The following is a 22870-nucleotide window of genomic DNA, read 5'->3' on the forward strand; positions in this document are numbered from 1 at the left end:
TTCAGATAGTAAACAATAATCCCAGCGTTACTTATTTAATGACCTACAATGATTCCTTGTCACACATCAAATGTCCATATATGTATAGCTTGTTTCATTGGCCTATTTGTCTATTCCTGCATGAACATCAGAGCGTCTCAATTATTAGAGCTGTCTAATCAATTTTGGTATCTGGTAGGGTGAGTCCTTTCCTCTTTTTCAGAAGTATCTTGGCTCTACTTGGGGTTTCAGCTTATCAAATTCCTTGAAAACCTCGTGAACTGATTGAACACATAGAAAGAACTGACTTGTTATAACCTTAAGCCTTCCCGATCATGAACGTGTATACCTCTCCTTTTATTTAGCCCTTCTTTGATGCCTTTCAATGAAGTTTTAGATTTTGCTCTGTATAAATATTACACATATTTTTGTTAAATGTATTTTTAGCTGACTTGGTAAGCCTCCTGTTGAGACTATTAACAAAGATATTTGCGATAATCCCTACCATCTTGTATACTTGTTCCTTTGCAATGTTGTCACCCTTCCTCCCACAAAGAACTGGAATCTTTTCCCCAACACCTTGAAGCTAGGCTGGCCTTGTGAATTGCTTTGACTAATGGAATACAGTAGAAGTGATGTGTGGAAACTTCTAGTCTAAGCCTCTAGGGGGCTTGCAGCTTCTGCTCTTGACTTTTTGAAACACCGCTCTGAGACTGCCATGTGAAGAGGCTTGGTTTAGCTACGTGGAGTAGAGATGAGCTATTCTAGCTGAAGATTCCTAAACCTCCGGGCCAACAGCCAGTATCCGTCAGCAGACATGTGCGTGAGGCCATCCTAGGCATCCAGATCGAGTTCAGGATACCAGATGATGTGGTCACACAGGCGACCTCATGCAGCACCAGCAAATGAATCACCTAGCCAGTCCAACACAAACTGCTGACACAGAGAATTGTAACAATATTCTTTTAAGTCACTCAATTTTGGGGTGGTTCATTACAAAGCAAAGAAGAACTGAGATGCCTTGATATATAGTTTGTAGTTTCTTCTGAGTTGCCTGTGTAGGAAATTATGCAATCCAAATATGCTGTTTTTGTTTTTCGTTTCCCATCTTTATACCGTTCTGTTCTTTCTTGCTTTGCAGTACAATGCTGAGTACAAGGAGTGATTGTGGGTATCTCTGTTTACTTTTTCATTTTAAAAAGAATTCTTCTAAAGTTCTACCATTAAGAGTGAGGTCTGCAGGGCACCTGGGTGGCTCAGTTGGTGGAGCGTCCGGCTTCGGCTCAGGTCATGATCTCACGGTTTCTAAGTTCGAGCCCTACATCGGGCTCTCTGCTGTCAGCACAGAGCCTGCTTCAGATCCTCTGTCTCCCTCTCTCTCTGCCCCCTCCCTTGCTCTCTCTCTCTCTCAAAAATAAACATTTTTTAAAAAATGAGGTTTGCAGATGGTTTTTGTAGATGCTATTCATCAGGTTTCAAAAGTGCAAAGGGCACTTGTTTCTAACTTAAGAGCTTTTGACCATGATTAAGTTTTAAATTCTACAAATCTTTTTTGGTATCTATTGAGATAGTTTGTCTCCTTTAATCTGTAAACGTGGTGTATAACATTTATGAATTTTGTATGTTTAAATTATTCTTGCAGAGCTTTTGATCATGATTAAGTTTTAAATTCTACAAATCTTTTTTGGTATCTAGTGAGATAGTTTGTCTCCTTTAATCTGTTAACATGGTGTATAACATTTATGAATTTTGTATGTTTAAATTATTCTTGAATTCTGGCCATTGCACTCTTTGGTACTTACCCAAAGGAGTTGAAAACTTATGTCCATGCAAAAATCTGCACACAGATGTTTCCAGCAGCTTTATTTGTAATTGTCAAAACTTGGAAGCAATCAAGATGTCCTGTAGCAGGTGAATGCGTAGCTGTGGTTTATCAGGGAAATGCAAATGAAAACCACAATAACATAACACCTCACATCAATTAGAATGGCCATCATCAAAAAGACAAGGCACAATGAAGGTATGGAGAAAGGGTAACCCCAGTACACTGCTGGTGGGAATGCAAACTGGTGCAGCTACCGTGGAAAACAGCATGGAGGCTCTTTAAAAAATTAAAAGTAGAGCTACCCTATGATCTAGCAATCCCACTTCTGGGTATATGTCCAAAGGTATTGAAATCAAGATCTCATAAAGATATCTGCAGCCCCATGTTCTTTGCAGTATTATTCACAATAGCCAAGATACAGAAACAACCTGTTGCCATATTCACTCATCAATGGATGAGTGGATAAAGAAAATGTGGTGTATATGTATATATTTCATATATTTTGAGGTTAATTAATTAGATATACATGATTCAATTAAAAAATTTTTAATATTATATAGTTACCCTCTGTAGCAAACACTATTGAGGCTCCATTTATAATTCCTCAGAATTTACCTCTACACTGAAGGCTGCTTTCTGTGAATACATGGAGCTCTATTTGGGGACCATATTTGGACACATGCAGGGCAAGTTGGAAGCACTAAGAGGTAAGGCCCGAAAAGAGGGCCTTCTATCCTAAATGAATGATGGATGAGGATTTGGGGGATCAATACCCCCATTACCTTGCCTCTCAGTTGGGATTATCCTAAAGTTTGTTTATCTAAAATAGTTTATCAAACTATTCGTTCAGGATTCCCCATAGTATTGAGCTCTAGTTTCCCACAGTATTAACTGGTTTGATAACATGTCCTTTACTGACTTTGATGTCTTTCCTGATCTACTTCCTTACTACTCTACTGGTATTTCCTGAAATAAATGATTTGCATTCAAATTCAAGGCACCTTATTAAGGACTAATACTAAAGGAGTCCATCTATTTAATTGGGATACTTTTGGGAGTCAAAGAGCATACTAGTTGTTGCTAGGATAATGGGAGTAAGCCAGGACTGTCACAGGCAAACAGGATGTAAGGTCAACCTACTAATTAGGCTTTTTGTTCCAAAGTCCATTTGTCTTATGTTAATAGCTATCCCAGCTTCCTTTCACTTGCTATATGCCTGGTATATCTTTTTCCATTACTTTATTTTCAACTTTTCCAAATCTTTGTTTTGGGTATATTTCATTTAAATGGCAGATAGCTGAATTATTAAAAATATAATCCAACAGATTGTATTTTAACTGATGAATTTGGACCATTTACAATTTATTTATAATTTAGCCTTGTTTCTACCACCTTATTTTTGGCTTTCTATTGTCTCACTTTTTCTGTGTCAATTTTTTTTCTTTTTTCTTGGCTTAAAAAATTGATTGTGTTTGTTTCTTTATTCTATTTTCCCTTTACTGGTTTGGAAATTATACCAATTCTCTCATTTTATTCTTTTGGTGGTTACTCTGATAAGATTCCCCTGAATATTTAATCAAATCTGAAGTTTAATATCTTAACCATCTTCCCTTCCCCAAAGAATTCCAGGACCTTGCAATAGTTTCATGCTGATAACCCCCTCCCAATTTGCATGCTATCATTTCCCTGTGTTTTACTTGTTAGGTTTTGGAAAGTACAAGTTAGATACTATTACTATCATTTTATAAGGCACTATTTAGATTTGCCTACCTTTCTACTCATGATCGTTTCTTGTCTCTCAAACCTTGCTTTTCCCTCTTCCCAAAAGATGTCCTTGAGGAGTTGTTATAGTGTTGATGGTAAACTGTAGTTTTTGCTCATCTGGTAATATCTTTATTTTACCCTCATATTTGGAAGATTGCTTGGCAAGGTACGATTTTCTGGGTTGGTACTCGTGTCCATGATTTTGAAGGTCCTACTCCACTTTCCAAGGCTTTCTATTATGGTTGTTGTCTAAACATACAAGATCCGTCTTTCTCTCTCTGGATGCTTTTAATATCTTCTCTTTGTCTTTGGTGTGCTCTGGTTTTACTATATTTTATGTAGGTGTGGAAACCTTTTTACATATGCTCTGTGTTAACCTTCCTATATATTTCCACTTACCATGAGTTCTACAAAAACTTCAGTCATTACTCTTAAAATAGTTTCTCCTCCATCTCTCTATTCTCCACTTTGAGCTCTTGATGAAATATATGTTCGATCTTTTCATTCTGTGTGTCACATCCCTTATTCTCTTTTTCATATTTTTCATCTCCTTGTTGGTCCGTGCCTTACTCTTACATTTCTTCAGAAACATCTTCCAATCGAACTGACTCTCTCCAGCTGTATGTAATGTGCTGTTTAATTTCCTCATTTACATTTTTATTTCAATACATTTTATTTTTATTTATAAAAGCTCCATTTTGTTCCTGTTCAACTTTGGTTGCTTTTGACAGTCTCTTATTGATCGTTCATTTCTGTAATTTTGTCTTTCATTTCTTCAGGAATTTCATAATTATTTAAAATCTAATATATTTTTTAGTGTTTATTTATTTTTGAGACAGACAGAGAGACAGGGTCCAAGCTGGGGAGGGGCAGAGAGAGAGGGAGACACAGAATCTGAAGCAGGTTCCAGGCTCTGAGCTGTCAGCACAGAGCCCAATGAGGGGCTCGAACCCACAAACCGCGAGATCATGACCTGAGCTGAAGTAGGACGCCTAACCGACTGAGCCACCCAGGCGCCCCTTTAATTATTTAAATTCTATACCTGATAATTTCAATATCTGAAGGTCTTAGGGTTCTAAATCTACTGCTTCTTATAACTGCTGACTCCCACTCATGGTGATTCGTTTCCTTCTATGTTTAATGGACTTTCATGATCAACTCATCTTTGACTGGTCTTAAACTCTGAAAATTTTAGGAGATACTTTTCTCCAAAAAGGATTTGCATTTTTATTTTAGCAGCTTGTGGGGGCGTCTGGGTGGTTCAGTTGGTGAAGCATCTGGCTTTGGCTCAGGTCATGATCTCATGGCTTGTGAGTCCGAGGCCTGCATCAGGCTCTGTGCTGACACCTCAGAGTCTGGAGCCTGTTTCAGATTGTGTGTCTCTGTCTCCCTCTGCCCCTCCCCTGCTCACACGCTCACACACACACACACACACACACACACTGCTCTCTCAAAAATAAATAAACATGTAAAAAAATTAAAAAATAAAAAGAAGTTTAGGACTCCCTTCTATGATACCAACTTAATCCAGGAGTCTCAGACTCAGCCCTCTTACCCGGCCACTGTCCCAAGTCTAGTCTTCCATTATAGTGCTAAAATAAACCTTTTCCCCTAGGTAATCCACACTTAGTAAGTGCTAAGTAGTCTGGACTTAGCTTCTACTTCCAAATTTTTATACATGCTGCCCCTTCTCCCTGGAATGTGTCCTTTCATCCTGTTTTTCACCTGATCAACTAATCTAAGACTAAGTTCAGACCTGTTCTCTTCTAAGATACCTTTGCTGATACCCTTAATCTAAGTTGGATGATGCTTTTACATGGTGTCAGATGACACTGTATCTATCTCTGGCATGCATTTTTCACACTGTATTGTGCTGATCTGCTTACTCCGTGGGACTATCTTCTGGGTAGGGGTCATGGCATAGTTACACTGTTTCCCCAGCGTCTAGCACAGGGCCTAGTGCATGGTAGGTTAACAAATGTTTGTTGAATAAATGAAAGAGCACTGGAATGAATGAGTGAATGAATGAGTGAATGAATGAATGAATGAATGAATACATGGTGAGTGAGTGATGGCTGTGAAGCTGACAATTTGGGATTTGCAAAGAGGCTGAAGAATGATGATGGAAAATGAGAAGAAAAGGGAAAAGGGAAAGGACTGGTATTTTTAAGCTGTCTGCTTTGTTCTCCTCACTTAAGAGCAATAAAGTTGCCATTCCATTTCATTAAAAGTTTATTGAGCATCCAGGATGTGCTAGGCACTCTGCTAGATGCTGGTAATACAAAGATGAAGATCAAAACCAAAGCAAACCAAACCAAACCACTTCCTTACTTACCCCCCCCCCCCCCCGGATTTAAGGCAGATTTGGCTTGAGCCTGGGTAGCCAGCCCGTCAGGGGTTCAGCACCAGGGCAGGGGGTGCAGCATGCTCTCATCTCCCTCACTCCAACCCCGCCTCGCAAGGCTGAGCAGCCTGCACCCCTTCTCCAAGTCCTCCATCTTCCACCTGCCTGAGCAACTCTCCCCTCCAGGCATGACCTCATTCTGGATGAGGCACCTGGGAGAGTGAGGGGAGCAGTCCTGGCTATGGGGGCAGGGAGGGAGCTGGGAGGGGCATGCTGTGGAGGTCAGGGTGAAGGGGGCCGATTAGAAATGTTGTTGCCCTTGGGGTTGGCACAAAACCTGCCCCAGTGTGGAGGGGCGGGGCGGGGAACAGGGGGGTCTCTGTGAGATAGCGGAGAGTCAGGGCTGGAGCTCAGGAGGTTGGAGAGGGGCCAGGGATGCAAGGGCCCCAAAGGCATCACGGAAGAGAGGTTAGAACACAGAGGCCCTCCTTCTCTTTCAGTGTTTTAATTGCCCTCACTCCTCGCACAGTAGATTACTGTCTGTCTTGCAAACTGTTCAAGAGTCAGTGACATGGGCATGGCCTGGTGACACAGCGGCCCAGCCTCTCTGTATTCTATGTTTGTGTGCTTAGGGAGTCTGCCCTTGTCCTGTCTCCTGGGATCTGAGCATCTGGGAGCAGGGCAGGTGGGAGGCTGGAGGCCAAGGGTTGGATCTTGTCTCCCTGCCATCCTGGGGAGCAGTAAACCTCCTCCTCCTCCCCTCCCCCACCATTACTCTGCAGACTGGAACCTTATTCTCTTACAGCTGAAGGAAGACCAGGGACCTTCCCCAGGGACAATGATTGTTTGAAAGGCTTGTTTTGTAAGGAAGCCAGGGAGAAGGCATAGGTGTGAGGGTTTTTAAAAAGTTCTTCACTTGATGTAGCTTTGTGGGCCAGGGGAGGGAGAACCCCTTTCTCTATAGGAATAGAGGCTAAAGGCGGAAAGAATTCTTGGTATACCCAGAGGGAGGCTTTGGGAGGAGGCCAAGCACGGGGCAGGGGCTTGAATCCTTTGCCCTTGCTAGGGTTCAGGTCAGGGGCCAAAGCAATGTACTTGACTCCTGCCTCACCAAACTGGTAGGTCCCCAGGTACCAGGTGTCCAGAGAAGGGTGTTCCGAGGCACTGCCTTCACAGTGATTCCCCGGATGCTCAGAACAGTCCTCTCTGCACACCCAGTAACCGCCATATGATTTCCCTTAGTTTAGGACAGTTGTTCCTCTTGGGCAAGTGGCCTCACTAATCTGAGCTTGCCAAAAAAGTGTCCCAGGAAACCAGGCGTTCATTCGGAGGGAAGGAAGGTTGGGTGGAAGCTTAGAGCTCCCTAGGAAGGGCACCGGATAGTCACGGGAGTTAGGTTACTGATGTTAGTTTTCATAAGACCCTTGGGGGATTGGGCCAGAAATTTAACAATCTATATGGTCCTAAGAGGGCACAACCCATACCCACTAAGAACACAGCTGGTGAAACAGGAGCAGACACGACCCAGTTTCACCACTAGAGCCACTCCTCCCTGCCCCACCGCGTCCCCCACCCGCGCATGCTCACACTCGCCCACACGCGAGACTCGTCCCCGCGGGGACCTCCCCTGGCCCCTCGCGGCAGCGGCGGCGGCCGCGTTCCCCCGCCTTCCCCCCGGCCCCGGCCGCTTTGCCGGGCTTCCCCCCCCCACCCCCCGGGGGTGCCGAGGCGGCTCAGGCGCTGATCTCCACCGGGCTGGCCTCGTCTTGCTCGCGGATCAGGTGCACGCCCGCAGTCCGCAGTGTGCGCGAGGCGCTGCGCGAGCGGCCAGGCGAGCCCGGGGCCCGGGGCGGCGACGTGTGCGTCCGGCCCGTGGCGGGGGAGCGCGCTGGAGAGCGCGGGTAGCGGCGGGCCGAGCGGATGGGCAGCCCTGGTGAGCGGCCGGGTACCGCTGGCGACACGGAGTAGCCTGGCGGGCCGGGCTCGGTGGCGCTCCGAGGCTCTGGGGCAGGGTTCTCCTCGGGCTCCGGGGAGTCCTGCAAGGACACGCGCCGCGGGGTGAGCGTCCCCTCGAGGGCGCTGGGAATACCGAGGCGGGCACGGCTCCCTCCACACTCCCACCACGTGGAAGGCGGCAGACATACGCTGGTTTTTCTTGCAATACAGACCCCTTAGCATAGTGCCTGGTAAGTAAGTGCTCAGGAAATGTTCAAATGCATTAACTTGAGTGCTTTGTCCCCCTATTGTCTTCTTCCCGCTTGGCTTGGACAGCCTGGGACAGACTTAGTTGTAGTATAGTGGGGGAAATCACCAGAGTTGGTGTCCAGAGACCTAGGTTTGAAGCCCAGATCTGCCACTTATGTGTATTTACTTGTTCGATCCTGGGCAAGTCATTTCACCTCTGTAGGCCTTAGTTTTCTAATCCCTAAAGTGCGGGTGAGGCAAATATTTCTCAGGGTTAGTCTGAGCGCTGGAAAGAGACATGAGCATGGTATGGCTACCCAGTAGCAGAACGTGGCAGGGCTCACTGTGTGTTTGTGGGGCACCAGCAGGAAGCCGCTTACCTTGTCCTTCAGGATATACAGTGCCATGGGGTTCTTCCGCTCCTGCTCGCCACTTCGTGGGAGGGTATCTGCTGCACAGGGTGAAGAATGGAGGTGGCTGGCCCAGGTACAGAGCCCTTGCCATCAGCCAGCACCTGTACTCTTTGCTCCCCAAGTGGCCAGTCAAGGCCCCAACACAACCTCCACCAAAGGATCCAGAATACCTGGGGTCCTACCTTGGCCGCACCTCTCCCTGCTCTGCAGTCTTCGTGCAGTTGGTGGAGGAAGGGGCCCTGCAGAGCTGGCTTCCTTGTGGCCCAGTTCTGCCTTTTCCCAGCAGCCCACTGATCTGAGTGGCGATGGGATGGGTGAGTGGGTGGCTGGGAGCTCACCTTCTGGTTTCAGACGGTCATCATTCTGATCCATATATTCCAGGGAGTTTTGCTTCTCCAGCTTCCTCTTCTTCCTGCAAATCAACCCACCAGCTTCTGAACAGAGCTGTTGAGCATGAGCAGGAGAGGGCCTGGGGGCAGGGTCCCTAGAGGAATCTGGTGGCAGTAGGAGAGGCCTTGTAACAGGGAGACGGGCTGGGCACAGTGGGCGCAGCAACAGTCCATAGGCTTTGGAATGAGTCACATCTAGGCTTGCATCCTGCGTCTGTGGCTAGCATTGAGGGCAAGTCACTTAACACATCTGAGTCTGGGTGTTATTATCTGTAAATTGCAGATGATCATACTTAAAAGGCAGTTCACTGCCCACAACCTTGGTGCGTGGCCCACAAAAGGTGCCCTGCAAGTGTGACCGTTATTACAGCACCGGGCTGTCGGGGGTGGTGAGCACATGATGTCGTTCGTTCCATACGCAACACATGGAGTGGTAAGATGGATCTCCCGGGAAGAGGCGCAGGGTCCTGGGAGGATAAGTATTTACGAGACTAAGAAAAGAACAGAGCTCGGGGTGGGGACAGATTGAAGGATTAGGGTGTCAGGGTGTGGAGCTTGGAGAGTTACCCAGACTTTTTGGAGGGTTTCCAGCAGGCACAGACTGTCACCAAGGTCACAAGGAGGAAGATGCCTCCTGTGGACAAGATGATGTAGAGGGAACTTCTTCCTAGGGAGAGAGAGAGGCAGAGAGGCGAGGGAGACTTCAGAGGGGCCGCAAGTATGGTGAGCAGAGCTCCTGCAGCGGAAGGAAAAGGAGCCCCAAGCAGCATGGCTGGCCCATGGCAGAACTTACTGAACCCACTGCCCACTGTTGCTGTCCTCCATGGAAAGTTGGCCCATCTCTGCCTCTCCCCATCCAGGGGCACTCTGTCTGGGATGTCCTCAGTCCCTCATAGCACTTGCCTCTCGGGGTTTTGAGTCCTAGGGGCAGGCGGGCAGGGAGACTCACTGTATACGGTGATCTTGATGGGCAGGCTGCGGCCCTGGCTGATGGGGTTCTCCACCACACAGCTGTATAGGTCGTCGTCCTCCATGAGCACGCGGGTGATGGTGAGCACCTTGTGGTCAGGGGACAGGAGCATTCTCGAGTCATTGAGAAGGGGTTTGCCATCCTTCAGCCAGGTGTAGCTGGGCTTGGTGCCGTTCTCGTGCGAGCAGTTCAGGGTGAAGGCCTCGCTGAGCTCCAGCACAGTGGTCGAAGCCACTAACACCTGTGGCCTGGAAATGGGCACTGAGTCCCGGGGGTGAGAGAGGCTGTGAGCCATGGGCCAGACAGCTTTTCCCTTCCCCTTCTTACCTCCCGCCTTCTAATATATCACAACTCAATTTGTGGTCTCAGAGGCCCTTCACGGATCTTTGGTCCCATCTTTCCCCATCATCCACCCATCCGTTCGTGCATTCATTCATTTCTTTACCAAGTATTTGTTGAGCACCTACTAAGTGCAGAGGGTACAATGCTGAACAAGATAGCCATGGTCCCTGCCCTCATGGGCCTTCCCTTCCTTCTTCTCAAATGCCCTTTCAAGATGTCGTAAACTGGCCCAGCCTGAAACATATTTCAGTTGAGTGAAACCTAGGTCCAAATGTCTGGGTTCAAATAGTGGTTCTATCATGTGCTAGCTCTGTGACTTTGGGCAAGTTATTCAACCTCTTCGTGCCTCAATTTCCCATCTACAAAATGGGAATAATGATATTAACTATCCCTACCTTATTATAAGCATTAAATGAGTCCGTATATTTCAAAACACAGAATAGTTTCTGGTACGTAGTAAACACGCTATACACGTTCACTGTGGCCTATCTGCCAACTTCTGATGTCCAGTGGTCTCCCTCTCAGCTCCCCGGTGGCTTCTGTGTTGCGATTCCCAGGGTCTGGCCAGTGTACAGGGCAGACCCTGCCCCAGTCCCAGGCACCAGCCCCGCCCCCTTCCCTGTCAGAGCACTTTACCATCTACAGTGAGGTTGATCGTTTTCTCCCCGGTGAACGTGTCATCTGTGATGGAGATCTCAACCTCATAGGTGCCCTCATCGGCCAGCTGCAGGTCACTGAGAAGCAGGGAGCCGTTTTCAAAGAGGCGGATGCGGTCTCGGTAGTCAGGCCGTAAGGTGCCAATGACCTCTGTGCCGATGGACTGTACCACGGTCACTGGCTTGTCCCGCTTCAGCTGCCACTTCACGACGGGCTTGTCACTGCTGGTGCTGCTGTACTGCACGGAAAGCAGGGCTGACTTCCCCACCGTGCCATGGATCAGGCGCACCGGGCTGGTGATGTTCACCCCCTCCAGGGGCTCTGTGAACAGACGCCCATGGGGAGATGGCAGTGTCAGGCCCGTGGCTCCCTACTCCTGCTCCCTCCCTTAGGTCCTCTGATGCCTTCGTGCCTCACCCTCTGGGCCCTTCACTCCCTGGCAGTCCTTCCTTCTTACCTTTGGTGCCATGCCTCTCGACTATAGCTCTGGCCTTTCTAATTCACCATCACCCCTCACACCCATCCCTTGCCCTAAGTCCTTCTTCTCCCTGGCTCTCTACCTCTGGCAGTTTTCTCCATTGCCTCCTCTCGAGGAGGACCTGTGGCCAACGCACGTGCAATGTGCTCCGTTCACAGAAACGTTTACTGAGTACTATTCCGTGTCCTCGCGATAGATCAGTGAGCAAAACAGACAAACACAGAACTCAGGGTGAATTTGTCAGATTTTCTTCTTGATTGGGGATTGGGAAAGTAGAGAATGGAGAACCATGGGAACACAGATTCATAAAGAAAGGAGTATGTCACGAGACAGTGCCAATAAAGGGAAAGTTTAGGGGCCAGAAGACAACTAGACCATTCTTCATTCATACCAAGAGTCTCCCCCTCTCCTTGCCCCTGATGCATGTAACATTTCACTTGACCTGTCTGGGGGCGAATAGTCCTGCAACTGAGGTTTTGAAATACACCCAGACTCCAGCCCGACTTGCAACCCCTATAGAAGAGGGATTTGAGATGGGTAGAACAAAGAGTTTGGAGTTGAGATGGGTAGAACAAAGAGGGATTTGAGATGGGTAGAACAATAAGTAAGGCCTTATGAGATTGGGCTTCACCACTGACAGGCTGTGTGGACCTGGGCAAGCCATCATTCTAGGCCTCATTCTTCTTGTTTAGAAACTCAGGATGCAAACAATAACAAGAACAACTGCCTTATCAAGCTCACAATGGAAGAGCACAACACATACATCAGTTATTATTGTGTAGTGGAGAGAACACAAGAGTGAGCATCAGAGACTTGGGCCCTTACTGTTGACTTAGGACCTGGGAAAAGTCACTTACCTGTTCGGGACTCAGAGAGGTAAAATAAGTGGTAATCTTGATGTCTCATTCATTTGTTCCAGCCCTGAAATTCTGGGATTTTACTATCTTGTCCAATGGTTGCCCCATCTAGAGACATATCTCATATTTCAGAGATCTCTTAGAAGCTTTGGAACCTGAACAGATGCCATTCATTGGTGTTACATGGCCTTGCAGAGCAACACAACCACCCAAAGGAGGGTCTTCTTTTGGGAGGGATGTCAGTTGGGAGCGGGGCTGAGTTTAGCTAAACAGACACATACATGTCAGGTTCTCAGTCTCTCTGCACCCCCAGCTGCTCTCTTTGATGGTAACACACCCCTGAAGTTCCCTCTTTCTTTCTCTCCAGTTTCCCACTCTGCTACTACTGCTGTTTAGATTTGGGGAAGCAAATTGTACCTTTCCTTTCCTTATTCTTCTCCTTGTGCTTAGAGGACCCAGACCAAACCAAAAAGAAATTAAACTAAAAGATGAATTGAGGAGATTGAAGCAAATTTAATAAACGTATTTAGTCAATTTTTGGAACAAATGCTTTGTTAAGTAGCAAGCTCATCATCTTTGGAAGGGGTCAAGGAAAGGCCAATTGTTGTTCTTTCACCTCTCTATGCCTCAGTTTCCTCCTCTGCATAATGAGGTTTTGGGGCCAGATGATCACAAGGGGCCTTCTCAGCTCTGACATTCTATGATCCCATACCTGCCAGGTCTGTTAGAATCAGGAAACCTTAAGTATGAAGGTTGAATCATGAAACCTTAAGTCCTAGAATGATTAAAGCTGCCATATGTATGAATATCATATGCTTGTTATTGAGAGGATTTTTGATTTAGGGGAAGTAGAATGGCCAAATCAAATATTGTCAAGATTTTTTTAAAGTAGGCTCCACGTGGCTTGAATAAGCCCCCCTCCAAGGCGGGGCTTGAACTCACAACCCTGAGATCAAAACCTGAGCTGAGATCTAGTGTGATGCTGAACCAGCTAAGCCACCCAGGTGCCCCTCAAATATTTTTTATTAAAGATATTTGGCAGGGCGCCTAGGTGGCTCAGTCAGTTAAGCATCTGACTCTTGATTTCAGCTCAGGTCATGATCTCATGGGTTGTGGGATTGAGCCCCGCATCAGGCTCTGTCTGTGCTGACAGAATGGAGCCTGCTTGAGATTCTCTCTCTCCCTCTCTCTCTGCCCCTCCCCCACTCACACTCTGTCTCTCTCAAAATAAATAAACATTAAAAAAAAGATATATTTGCTCCCATAGAACCATGTATGAAGATGAAAACAAATGAAATCTAGTTCTGGCCCATCAATTTGGAAGAAGAGGTGGTGGAGACTAGACTCTTGTCCTCCCCAATAACTTGGGGTGCTACTAGGAATCCCTCTGACTGTCTGTGTCAGATTGAAATCCATTTAACCACAGAATCCTTAGGATTTCTTCCAACTGTTAATTTCTTAAGATTTCCTACCTAGCAACTGCTAGGTCCCAGGCTTGGCTTGATTTAGAAAAGCAAGCTTTCGGATTTCCCTGAAGAGACAAATAGACTTTGGCATGTGTGACTTGAGGTGGCCCTGAAAAGAGTCATTGAGTTTCATTAAAGGCCAGGGTGGTGATGATCAAATAGTTGGGGAACATCTATTCAGGACATAGTCTGCAGCAGTGGGGTTTGAATGTGAGGGTGGTAAATGCAGAGGCATCTTGGGGCTTAGCCACCCCAACCACCAAACCTTGAGGGTTCTCATTTCCTCCTTCTAGGAAGCTGAGAAGTGATAGTCCAAGCCCCAAGGAGAAGTGAAAGGGATTCTCTCTTCCTTCGTTCTTCTCTGGCCCTCTCTTGAGCTTCCCTTGTCTTATATCTCTCCTATTCCGTACAAGGTCCTCGTGGTCCTTTTGTGATGTCTTCCCAGCTCAGGTCAGTTCTTTCTGCCAGTTTAAACTTGATTCTTCTGCATAAAAACATTGGAAAACCTATAACATATGGATTGCCCTAGGCTTCTGCCTCCTGTAGGTGGGCACCTTCCTCATGTGCAGGAACATGGGTATGCCCACGAATTGCAGGGGTGTTTGTACACATGTTCAGAAGTGAATGGAGCAGTCTTTCTCGGAAGCTGACAAAGAGAGTATTTTGCTGAGCAAACACTGTTTCCCAAAACTCTAGCCAAAATTGGAGTCAGTATTAAGTTCAGGGTTCCACAACTTAACAGGGGACACAGTGAACTGGGATGGGTGCCAAAGCAGGACACAGAAATGAGGAAATGGCTAACAACTAGGATCCACAGTGGAAATAAAAGAGACTAGGGCTATTCAACCTTGAGAAGCGATTAACTTAATCATGGTGCTTGAGTCTCTGAGGCATCATTATGTAGAAAGTCTCTGTTCCCACTGGAGGCTGAACAAAAGGAAATTGACATCACAGCAAGATTTACCTGTCAACTTAAATGATGCCATGCTGGGTCAGATGGGTGGTCCCTCTCAAGTGGGATTTTGACCAGCTGTGACACCAAGGAATGTCAAGCTTTAAAGCATGAGAATGTACCTGCCAGTAGCCTTGGGTTCCCTTCATAGCCTCTCCCTTTAAGGCAACTATCATCTGCTGATCTTTATGTGTTCCTTTATGCTTGCCAAAATTTTTCTCTTGGGGCGCCTGGCTGGCTCAGTCGGTTAAGTGGCCAACTTCGGCTCAGGTCATGATCTCGCTGTCCGTGAGTTTGAGCCCTGCATCGGGCTCTGTGCTGACAGCTCAGAGCCTGGAGCCTGTTTCAGATTCTGGGTCTCCCTCTCTCTGACCCTCCCCTGTTCATGCTCTGTCTCTCCCTGTCTCAAAAATAAATAAACCGTTAAAAAAAAATTTAAAAAAACAACAAAATTTTTCTCTTACCAGTATTTGCCTTGAATTTTCCTTTTAAAAGTCGATGAAACAATGCCAAACATGTATTCTAGGATTTGGTCTTTATACACCTAATTCATACTCACTAACACCATTGACTCCAGTTATAGACTTTGTGTGTGTGTTTGTTTTTTTGTCTCATTTGTGTCTGTCACCACAAGGAAGTCCCTTTGACCATCATAGACACACTTCTCTGGGCTTTCTCCAATTCTATTATTTCTTTTTTGAGGTGCAGTGACCAGAACTACAATAATACAATAATCCAAAGACAGCATACAGCATGATTTTCTAAATGGAAAACTTTTTGCTTTCCGCTTTCGGTTTTTCATATTCTTCCTAACAAACAATGCACTGAAAACAACCCCCTCCTCTGCTCCTGTCTTAGAGGTGTACCACTGATTGCATACATGTTGAGGTTCCTGTGTTGTGTTCTTACACTGGTATCTGTTGAGCCCTCCAAGGGCCTACAAGAGTGTGAAATCATTTTCAGTGTCAACCACTCAGGAACATAGGGGAAAGCCAGGAAACAGAATTTGTGAAGAAGGCCCTTGGGATCCAGGAAGAGAGGGGTCCATATACCTTTTATCTGTACTCAAAGAGTATGGATGTCCAGTAATGCATACCTAGCTATTAGGTATTAAGATGCCACACGGAGATTTATCCTATTTTAGATCAGAACTAGCACTATTGTTAAGCCGTCCGTTCTCCCAAACCGACTTACAAGTTTACCACAATACCAATAAAAATCGCAGGAGGTTTACTTTGTAATAGTGGCAGGAGAATAGACAAATAGATCGATGGAATAGGATAGAGAGGCCCAAAATAAACATATATGATCACTTGGCTAACGACAAAGGTGACATTGCAGTGCACTGGGAAAAGGATTATCTTTTTAATAAGTGGCGCTGGACCATGTAGGAAAGAAATGAATTGTGACCCTTACCTCACACCTTACACAAATATCAATCCTAGATGGATTGCAGATCTAAATGCAAAAGGTAAAACAATGTGTTTTTTTAAAAGAAAACATAGGAGGGGGTGTCTAGGTGGCTCAGTGGGCTAAGCATCCGACTTCGGCTCAGGTCGTGATCTCACAGTCTGTGAGTTTGAGCCCTGCGTCAGGCTCTGTGCTGACAGCTCAGAGTCTGGAGCCTGCTTCACATTCTCTGTGTGTCTCTCTCACTTGGCCCCTCCCCTGCTCATGTTCTGTCTCCTCCCTCTCTCAAAAATAAATAAACATTAAAAAAAGAAAAGAAAACATAGGAGAATATCTCCGTGAGGGCAGACACAGATTTCTTAAACAGGACACAAAAGTGGTACCCATAAAAGAAAAAAATGATACATTGGACACAGTGAAATCAAGAGCTTCTGTTCATCAAAAGACGCCATTAAGAGAGTGAAGAGGCAAGCTGCAGAGCGAGAGATATTTGCAATGCATATACCCTTTAGGGGACTCATATCCAAAATATATTTCTTCAACTCCTACAAATCGATAATTTTTTAAAAATCCAGAAAACTTAGTAGAAAATGGGCAAAAGATTTAGAACAGGTACTTCACAAAAAAGGATCTCTAAATGGCAAATAATGGTATGAAAAAGATACAACTTTATTAATAATCATGGGAATGCAATTTGAAACTATAATTTGATACCACTGCCTACTCATTAGGATGACTAACATGAAAAAGAGAAAACACAGTTGTTGGTGAAGATGTGGGGTATCTGGAGCTCTGTTACACTGCTGGTGGGAATGTAGGTGGACATAATCACTTCTGAAAATTGTTTGACCATATTTACTAAAGCTAACCACATGTAACTCAACAATTCAACTCCTTGGTGTATCCCCAAAGAAATGTGTACATCTGTTCACCAAAAGACAGGCACTAGAATATCTTAGCAACTATATTGACAAAGCCCCAAACTAGAAACAACCAAAGTGGCTATGAAAGTTTAATAGATAATTTTTTAATGTTTACTTATTTATTTCGAGAGAGCACGCTCATGCTTGTGTGCAAGCAGGGGAGGAGCAGAGAGAGAGAGAGAGAGAGAATCCCAAGCAGGCTCCTCACTGTCAGCACAGAGGGGCTCCGTCTCATGAACCGGGAGATCATGACCTGAGCTGAAATCAAGAGTTGGTTGCTTAACCCACTGAGCTACCCAGGCGCCCCAAATAGATAAATAAATTGTGGTGTATGCATACAATGGAGTACCATACAGCACTGAGACCAAACAAATTACAATTTCAACAACAACATGAATGAATCTTACAAATTGTGGGGTGCCTGGGTGGCTTAGGTGATTAAGCATCAGTCTTTGCCTCAGGTCTTGATGTCACAGTTCATAAGTTCGAGCCCACTTTGGACCCTCTGGTCCCCCCACCCCCCTTCAAAAACAACAACAACAACAAATTTGGAGTTCAGCCAAAGAAGCCAGATACAAAAGAATGCAGGCATATGATTCAGTTTATATGAAGTTCAAAGACATGAAAAATTAATCAGTATTAGAAGTTAGGATATCACTGTATCCCTGGGGGAGGGCAATAGTAACTGAAGTATTGGGGGAGGTGCTTCTGAGATGCTGAAATATTCTATTTCTTGATCTTGGAGGCTGATTACATGGGTTCATTCACTTTTTAAAGGTTTATCAACATATCCTTACACTCAATGCATTTCTGTGCATATCTCTGTTAGAAGAAAAAGACAGCACCTACAATGTGAAGGTGATCTTAAGGCTAAAAGGGTGGAACCCAGGTAAGGGACTTCTTCCCATTGGGTCCCTGGAGGATGGAATAGTTCTAGGATCTGGGAGAGGAAAATTTTGCAAATCAGATTATGTAGATTTATGGCATGCCATGTTTATGTCTATATGTCAGCCTCTAGAAAAACCTTGTTTGAATGTTTCATGACTTGGGCTGTGATCAGTTTAGGAAAGCCTCATTTGTCCATATTAGGGACAAAGCATTAAAGACTATTACTTGCCCCCTTTAAGCGTCAATCTTAAAAAACTACATTTCCCAGTCTTCTTTGCAGGTAGGTATGGCCATGTGACCAAGTTCCAGCCAGTAGAACCAGTGGAAGTGATAGGTACCAGTTCTAGGCTAGTTTAGAAAAATGTTTTTCCTTTAAAAAAAAAAATTCTCTGCCTGAAAGAAATGGAGATAAACCTCGGGGTGACTACTGGAAGTTGACAGAGAGCTTTATCAGCTTGGTCCCTGAAAAAGCTTCAGGAATCAGAGCACTTCCTCATCCCAGGCCTAGTCTAGAACCACACTGTACTATTACATGGCTAGTGCCAGGAACGTAAATTTTGGGATTCATTACAGACACTAGTATCTTCCTAACTAATATAGTGAGGATGGCAGAAATTCCTTATGGAATCCCAGCTCTTTATTGTTCTTGAGCCACAGCAGTACAGTGGCCTGACCCTGTAGTTCTTTACCTCTTTACCCACCATAGGTCATAAATCGCATCCTATTAGCATAATTTATATTTAGAATGTTTTTTGCCACATATACTGAGTAACATGTTCCCACACAGAAGAGACTTTGTCACTTTTTGTTTTCGCTTGGTCATGCTGACTGACAAGATCTTTCTATAATTTTTTTCCTTACTATTCGATGAACGGTTTCCTTACCATTCCTGAAAGCATTTAGGGAGAACTCCGATTGGTATATTACATTGAGCACTTCGTGTTCCCAATCCACTGATTGCCTACCTTTGACCTTGTAATTTCCACTAGACTGCTCTCACTAAGGCTAAGAGTTAGCCTCTGAATTTCTGTATCCAACAAACTCTTTGAATTGCAATATAATAATAATAATAATGATGATAATGATAATAATAGTTGCAGATATAATTGGCCCTTGATATACTGGACCTCTTTGACACTTTTGATGCTATCAGAAAAACTCCCACTCCCTTTCTGGACACCACAGTCTTTTAGTTTCCCCTCTGTCCCTCTTGCGTGTTCCTTCTTGGTCTCCTCAGCCGGCCTTTTCCCCCTCTACCTCCTACAAATCTGGGGTTACTCAGTGCTCCACGGTTAGCCCATTTTCTCCCCCTAGGCGATATTACCCATTCTCACTGTTTTGGATCTCACCTATAGGCTGAGAGCTTCACCTGTCTCTCTTCACCTCTCTCCCCTGTCCCCACCCCTACTTCAGGCTTTTCAACATTTCCCCACAAATGTCTCTTAGGCATTTCAACCTCAACCTGGTCAGGACTCATTATCACACCTCAGACCCCATCCCAGTGATCGGTTCAAGTTTCACACAGAAATCCTACCTCCCTTTCTGGATCCTCCTACTTCCTGTCAATCACTAGGTCCTGACTTTCCCTCCAAAATATTATCTCCATGTGCCTGCTTCTCCCTCTTTTTATTCTAATTCCAGCGCATGTGATTTCTCTCTTGAACTATTGCAATAGCCTTGTCATGGGTTAAATTGTGTCCACTCCTGAATCCATATATTGAAGTCCTAACCTCAGTATATTGAGTGTGACCTTCTTTGGCAATGGGATTATTGCTAAGCTGCGGTCATCCTGGGGTAGGCTGGGCCCCTAATCCAACATGACTCATGTCCTGATAAAAAGTGGAAGTTTGGACACAGACACAAGCACAGGGGGAATGTCCTGTGAAAACAGGTTATGTTGGCACCAGCCAAGGAACTACCTGAAGCGAGCAGAGAGGCCTGGAACAGATCCTTCCCTAGAGCCCCGAAGAGCCTGTGACCTTATCTCAGACTTTCAGCCTGCAGAACTGTGATACTGTACATTTCTGTTGTTTAAGCTACCCAGTTTGTGGTTCTCTATGACAGCGGCCCTAGCAAATGGATACAGGCTTCCTTTCCTCTCATGTTTGCCTCTGGTTTCTTCTCCAATGTCTCCCTGTAGAGTGAGCTATCTGAAATACAAATCTGGTCCTGCCAGTCCCGATTACCAACCGCCTAATACCCCTTCCCCTCCTCCACTGTTTACAGATTATACTCCAGGGACCTTAGTATGGTTTCCAAGGCTCTCGCCTGATTCACATTTTCCTCTTTAGCAGTGGTGAATGGCTGGGCTCCTACTAAACACAGGATGCTATTCCAAAATGTTGACCTTTACCCACTTCTCCGACTATAATGCACACTCTCACACCTACCTCTTTTTCTCATCCTTTAAAATTTAGTCCAGACACTCCCAGGAAACCTCCCCTGATATTCCCCCACCCCACCCTGCACCTCTAGCACCAGCTTTCTGGATGGAGTAGGTGACCTCTCTCTGATCCTGGACATCCTTTGTGTATCTGACTCATAGTAGTATCTGCATTTTACTAAAATGATCTCTGCATCTGTTTGCTTCACCAAACTGTGAATTTCTAGGCTCTCTGGAATAGTGCATGTGTGTGTGCATGTGCGCACATGCCTGCACACACACACACACACACACACACACACACACATACACACATCTATTTAAAGTAAGATCAATTCTCTAAGGAGTTGGTAGGGGGCAGTACAGAAGGTAGGTGTCTAGGGCATGGGGTGAGTTATGGATGGATTGGTGTTATTTCCAAAAACCAAAAGGCTCATTATCTCCAAAGCTTATTTCATCTCCCTTGCTGTTTTGTGCTCAGAGAAGCCAGGGTGGGGGTTGGGGAGGCACAAACCCCAGATCTCCCCCACCCCTCCAAGCCTATCATGATCCCTTGGAAAGAATGCCTGACTGGCCCACGCCAACAAGACATCCCATAAGAAATGGCTCACTGCCCTCTATCTAATGTACTGAATGCCGTGGGAGCTCCAAAGTCATGCAGCCTTTTGGGGGAGGGGCGCAGGGGCTGGGCGGGAGGCACACAGAATGAAGAAATACATTCAACACTAATGCCTGAATTCACTGAGATGCTTCCCACGGGGCGGCAGCTGAGCTCTCTCCCCTCCTCCCAACCTAAAGTCATTCTGCCCTTTAACTCCCCCTCCCTCTCTTTTGAAAGTACCTGGTCCCCTCTCCAGACCCTTTCTTACCCTTCTGGTCTCCTACCTGTCTGGATCAGAAGAAGGTAGACAAAAGGGGTGAGGCTCAGGGCACTGAAGGCTCTGGACAGGGCTCCCCTTTCTCTCTTCATTTTGGGTGGCGTTCTCCAGCTCTGGTGCAGACAATTAGCATGATTTCTCCACTCTGGGCACGTCCCTTTGTACCACTCGGAGTTTCTCTGCCCGAACACAACCCTGCCAACTTCCCTCTGAATACACAGAGCCCTGTGTATTGCTGGACTTGTTCTTTCCTCTCTTTCAGACCTGGCATTTTCTAGTTTCAAAGCGCTACATCCCCAGTTCAGAATGGGGTATCTGCTTAGGATATAATCTCCAATGTGGGTTCTAATCTGATGGGTCCCATCAGTTCTTTGCCTGCTTGCGCTGAGCCCCACTACCAGGGGGAGATGAGGATCTGGGCTCCGTGAGGGGACTGGGCTGGGACACACTCTGAACTGGATCTTGTGTCCCAACCTATCCTGTCTCCACCTCACGCTCCTTGTTCCTGCGAAGGAGGGTGCGTGCCAGGGACAGACCTCCAATAAGCTCTGAAAAGGGAGGGAGAGGAGCTTTTAAAAAGCTGGGAGAAAGAGAGCCCAGAGAACTGCTGAAGAATGGAAAACCCCTGTTCCACCCCAAAGGAAGAAGATTGGAAAATGGCTTGAATTCTATTATTTTCATACCTGTCCTGGTCCTGCTTGGGATTCTCTCTCCTATCACAGAATCACATAGATGCTGGAGACCTCTTTCCAGAAGCCATTCTGTTCATTCCCCTGCCTCCAGCCACTTTTCTAGAACATGTCAGAGCACAGATGAAGGTAATACTCTAACAGCCAGCATCCTGGGGTTCTGTTACCAGCTTCACAGCCTCGATATATCCTCCTGTCTCGAGGCTGTGATGAGGAAAAACACCCTTAGCTCCACCTCACCCCTCATGACTGTGTCCACACCTTCTCACGGGCACTGTCACTGGAATGTATGCTTACTAACAGATCTTGGGAAGGGCTCACAGTCTGGTTAAGCCTCCAATTTCACATCTAAAAATTGGGGAAACAGTAGCTTCCTTATAGGAATTGTTGGGAGGACTGATGACAGTTTAGTACAGTGGGGTACCTTGGAAATTGTTAGAGAGATAACATTTTAAACTTAAAAAGTAAACCTGCCTCTTCTTTTTCATTCCTGTAGTGATCTTTACATTTTGAGGAGACCAAAGTTACAGCTTCCCTCTTGGTTTATAAGCCGGGTCTTAGTTGTGTAAATGTGGTGGCTACCTTTGGAAATATTCTTGTTACATCCTGGAGAAAGCCTGAGTAGGTCAGGTTTCTAGAACTGAAGACTCATTGCATGGTTCAGCTGAGCCTAAGGGTGCAGAGTAGAAGAGGGAAACATTGATTTTTAACTCTACAGAGGAACTCCAAAAAATACTCTGAAATATGTAAATGAGATTCTTGTTTTCATTTTGCATCTCTGTGCCTATGACTTTCCCCTACACAGCTCAAGGCACCTGTCTGCCTCTGGTAAAGTTAGTTTTGTTTTGGCAGACATACAATGAGAAGGAGAAAGTCAATATCCAGTTTCTGACATCTAAAATAGTGTTTTATTTATTTATTTAAAAATTTTAATGTTTGTTTATTTTTGAGAGGCAGAGAGAGAGAGACAGACAGACAGAATACAAGTGGGGGAGGGGCAGAGAGAGAGGGAGACACAGAATCTGAAGCAGGCTCCAGGCTCCGAGCTGTTAGCACAGAGCCCGACGCGGGGCTCGAAC

At 45.7% G+C, this 22870-nt stretch overlaps 1 protein-coding gene across 6 annotated transcripts; it reads right to left on the reverse strand.

The window, feature by feature from the left end:
• Positions 1-5782: 5782 nt before the first annotated feature.
• Positions 5783-21974, reverse strand: HEPACAM (hepatic and glial cell adhesion molecule). Of its 6 annotated transcripts, XM_045483331.1 has the most exons (8): positions 21786-21974; positions 21110-21215; positions 10847-11188; positions 9848-10129; positions 9466-9565; positions 8680-8921; positions 8477-8547; positions 5783-7948 (listed from the first exon to the last, which is right to left on the reverse strand). In XM_045483331.1, the coding sequence occupies exons 2-8, from the start codon at positions 21192-21194 to the stop codon at positions 7646-7648; spliced, it is 1425 nt and encodes a 474-aa protein (XP_045339287.1). In that variant the 5' UTR covers positions 21195-21215; positions 21786-21974; the 3' UTR covers positions 5783-7645. The 6 variants fall into 6 exon arrangements, with proteins under 6 accessions (XP_045339287.1, XP_045339289.1, XP_045339286.1 ...); XM_045483333.1 differs by lacking the exon at positions 21786-21974 and having other exon boundaries at positions 8477-8544; positions 8692-8921; positions 21110-21627; XM_045483330.1 differs by lacking the exon at positions 21786-21974 and having other exon boundaries at positions 21110-21627.
• Positions 21975-22870: the final 896 nt, after the last annotated feature.

The sequence above is a fragment of the Leopardus geoffroyi genome, chromosome D1, assembly GCF_018350155.1.
Source record: "Leopardus geoffroyi isolate Oge1 chromosome D1, O.geoffroyi_Oge1_pat1.0, whole genome shotgun sequence".
NCBI lineage: Eukaryota > Metazoa > Chordata > Mammalia > Carnivora > Felidae > Leopardus > Leopardus geoffroyi.

What these genes read in the sequence shown, in the direction of transcription:
- HEPACAM (XM_045483331.1), bottom strand. Translation starts at nt 21,194, where the DNA reads ATGAAGAGAGAAAGGGGAGCCCTGTCCAGAGCCTTCAGTGCCCTGAGC. An exon ending in CCTTCTTCTGATCCAGACAG is followed by an intron (nt 11,189 to 21,109) that starts GTAGGAGACCAG and finishes GTCTGTTCACAG; the next exon opens with AGCCCCTGGAGGGGGTGAAC. An exon ending in AAACCCTCCAAAAAGTCTGG is followed by an intron (nt 8,922 to 9,465) that starts GTAACTCTCCAA and finishes GTTGATTTGCAG; the next exon opens with GAAGAAGAGGAAGCTGGAGA.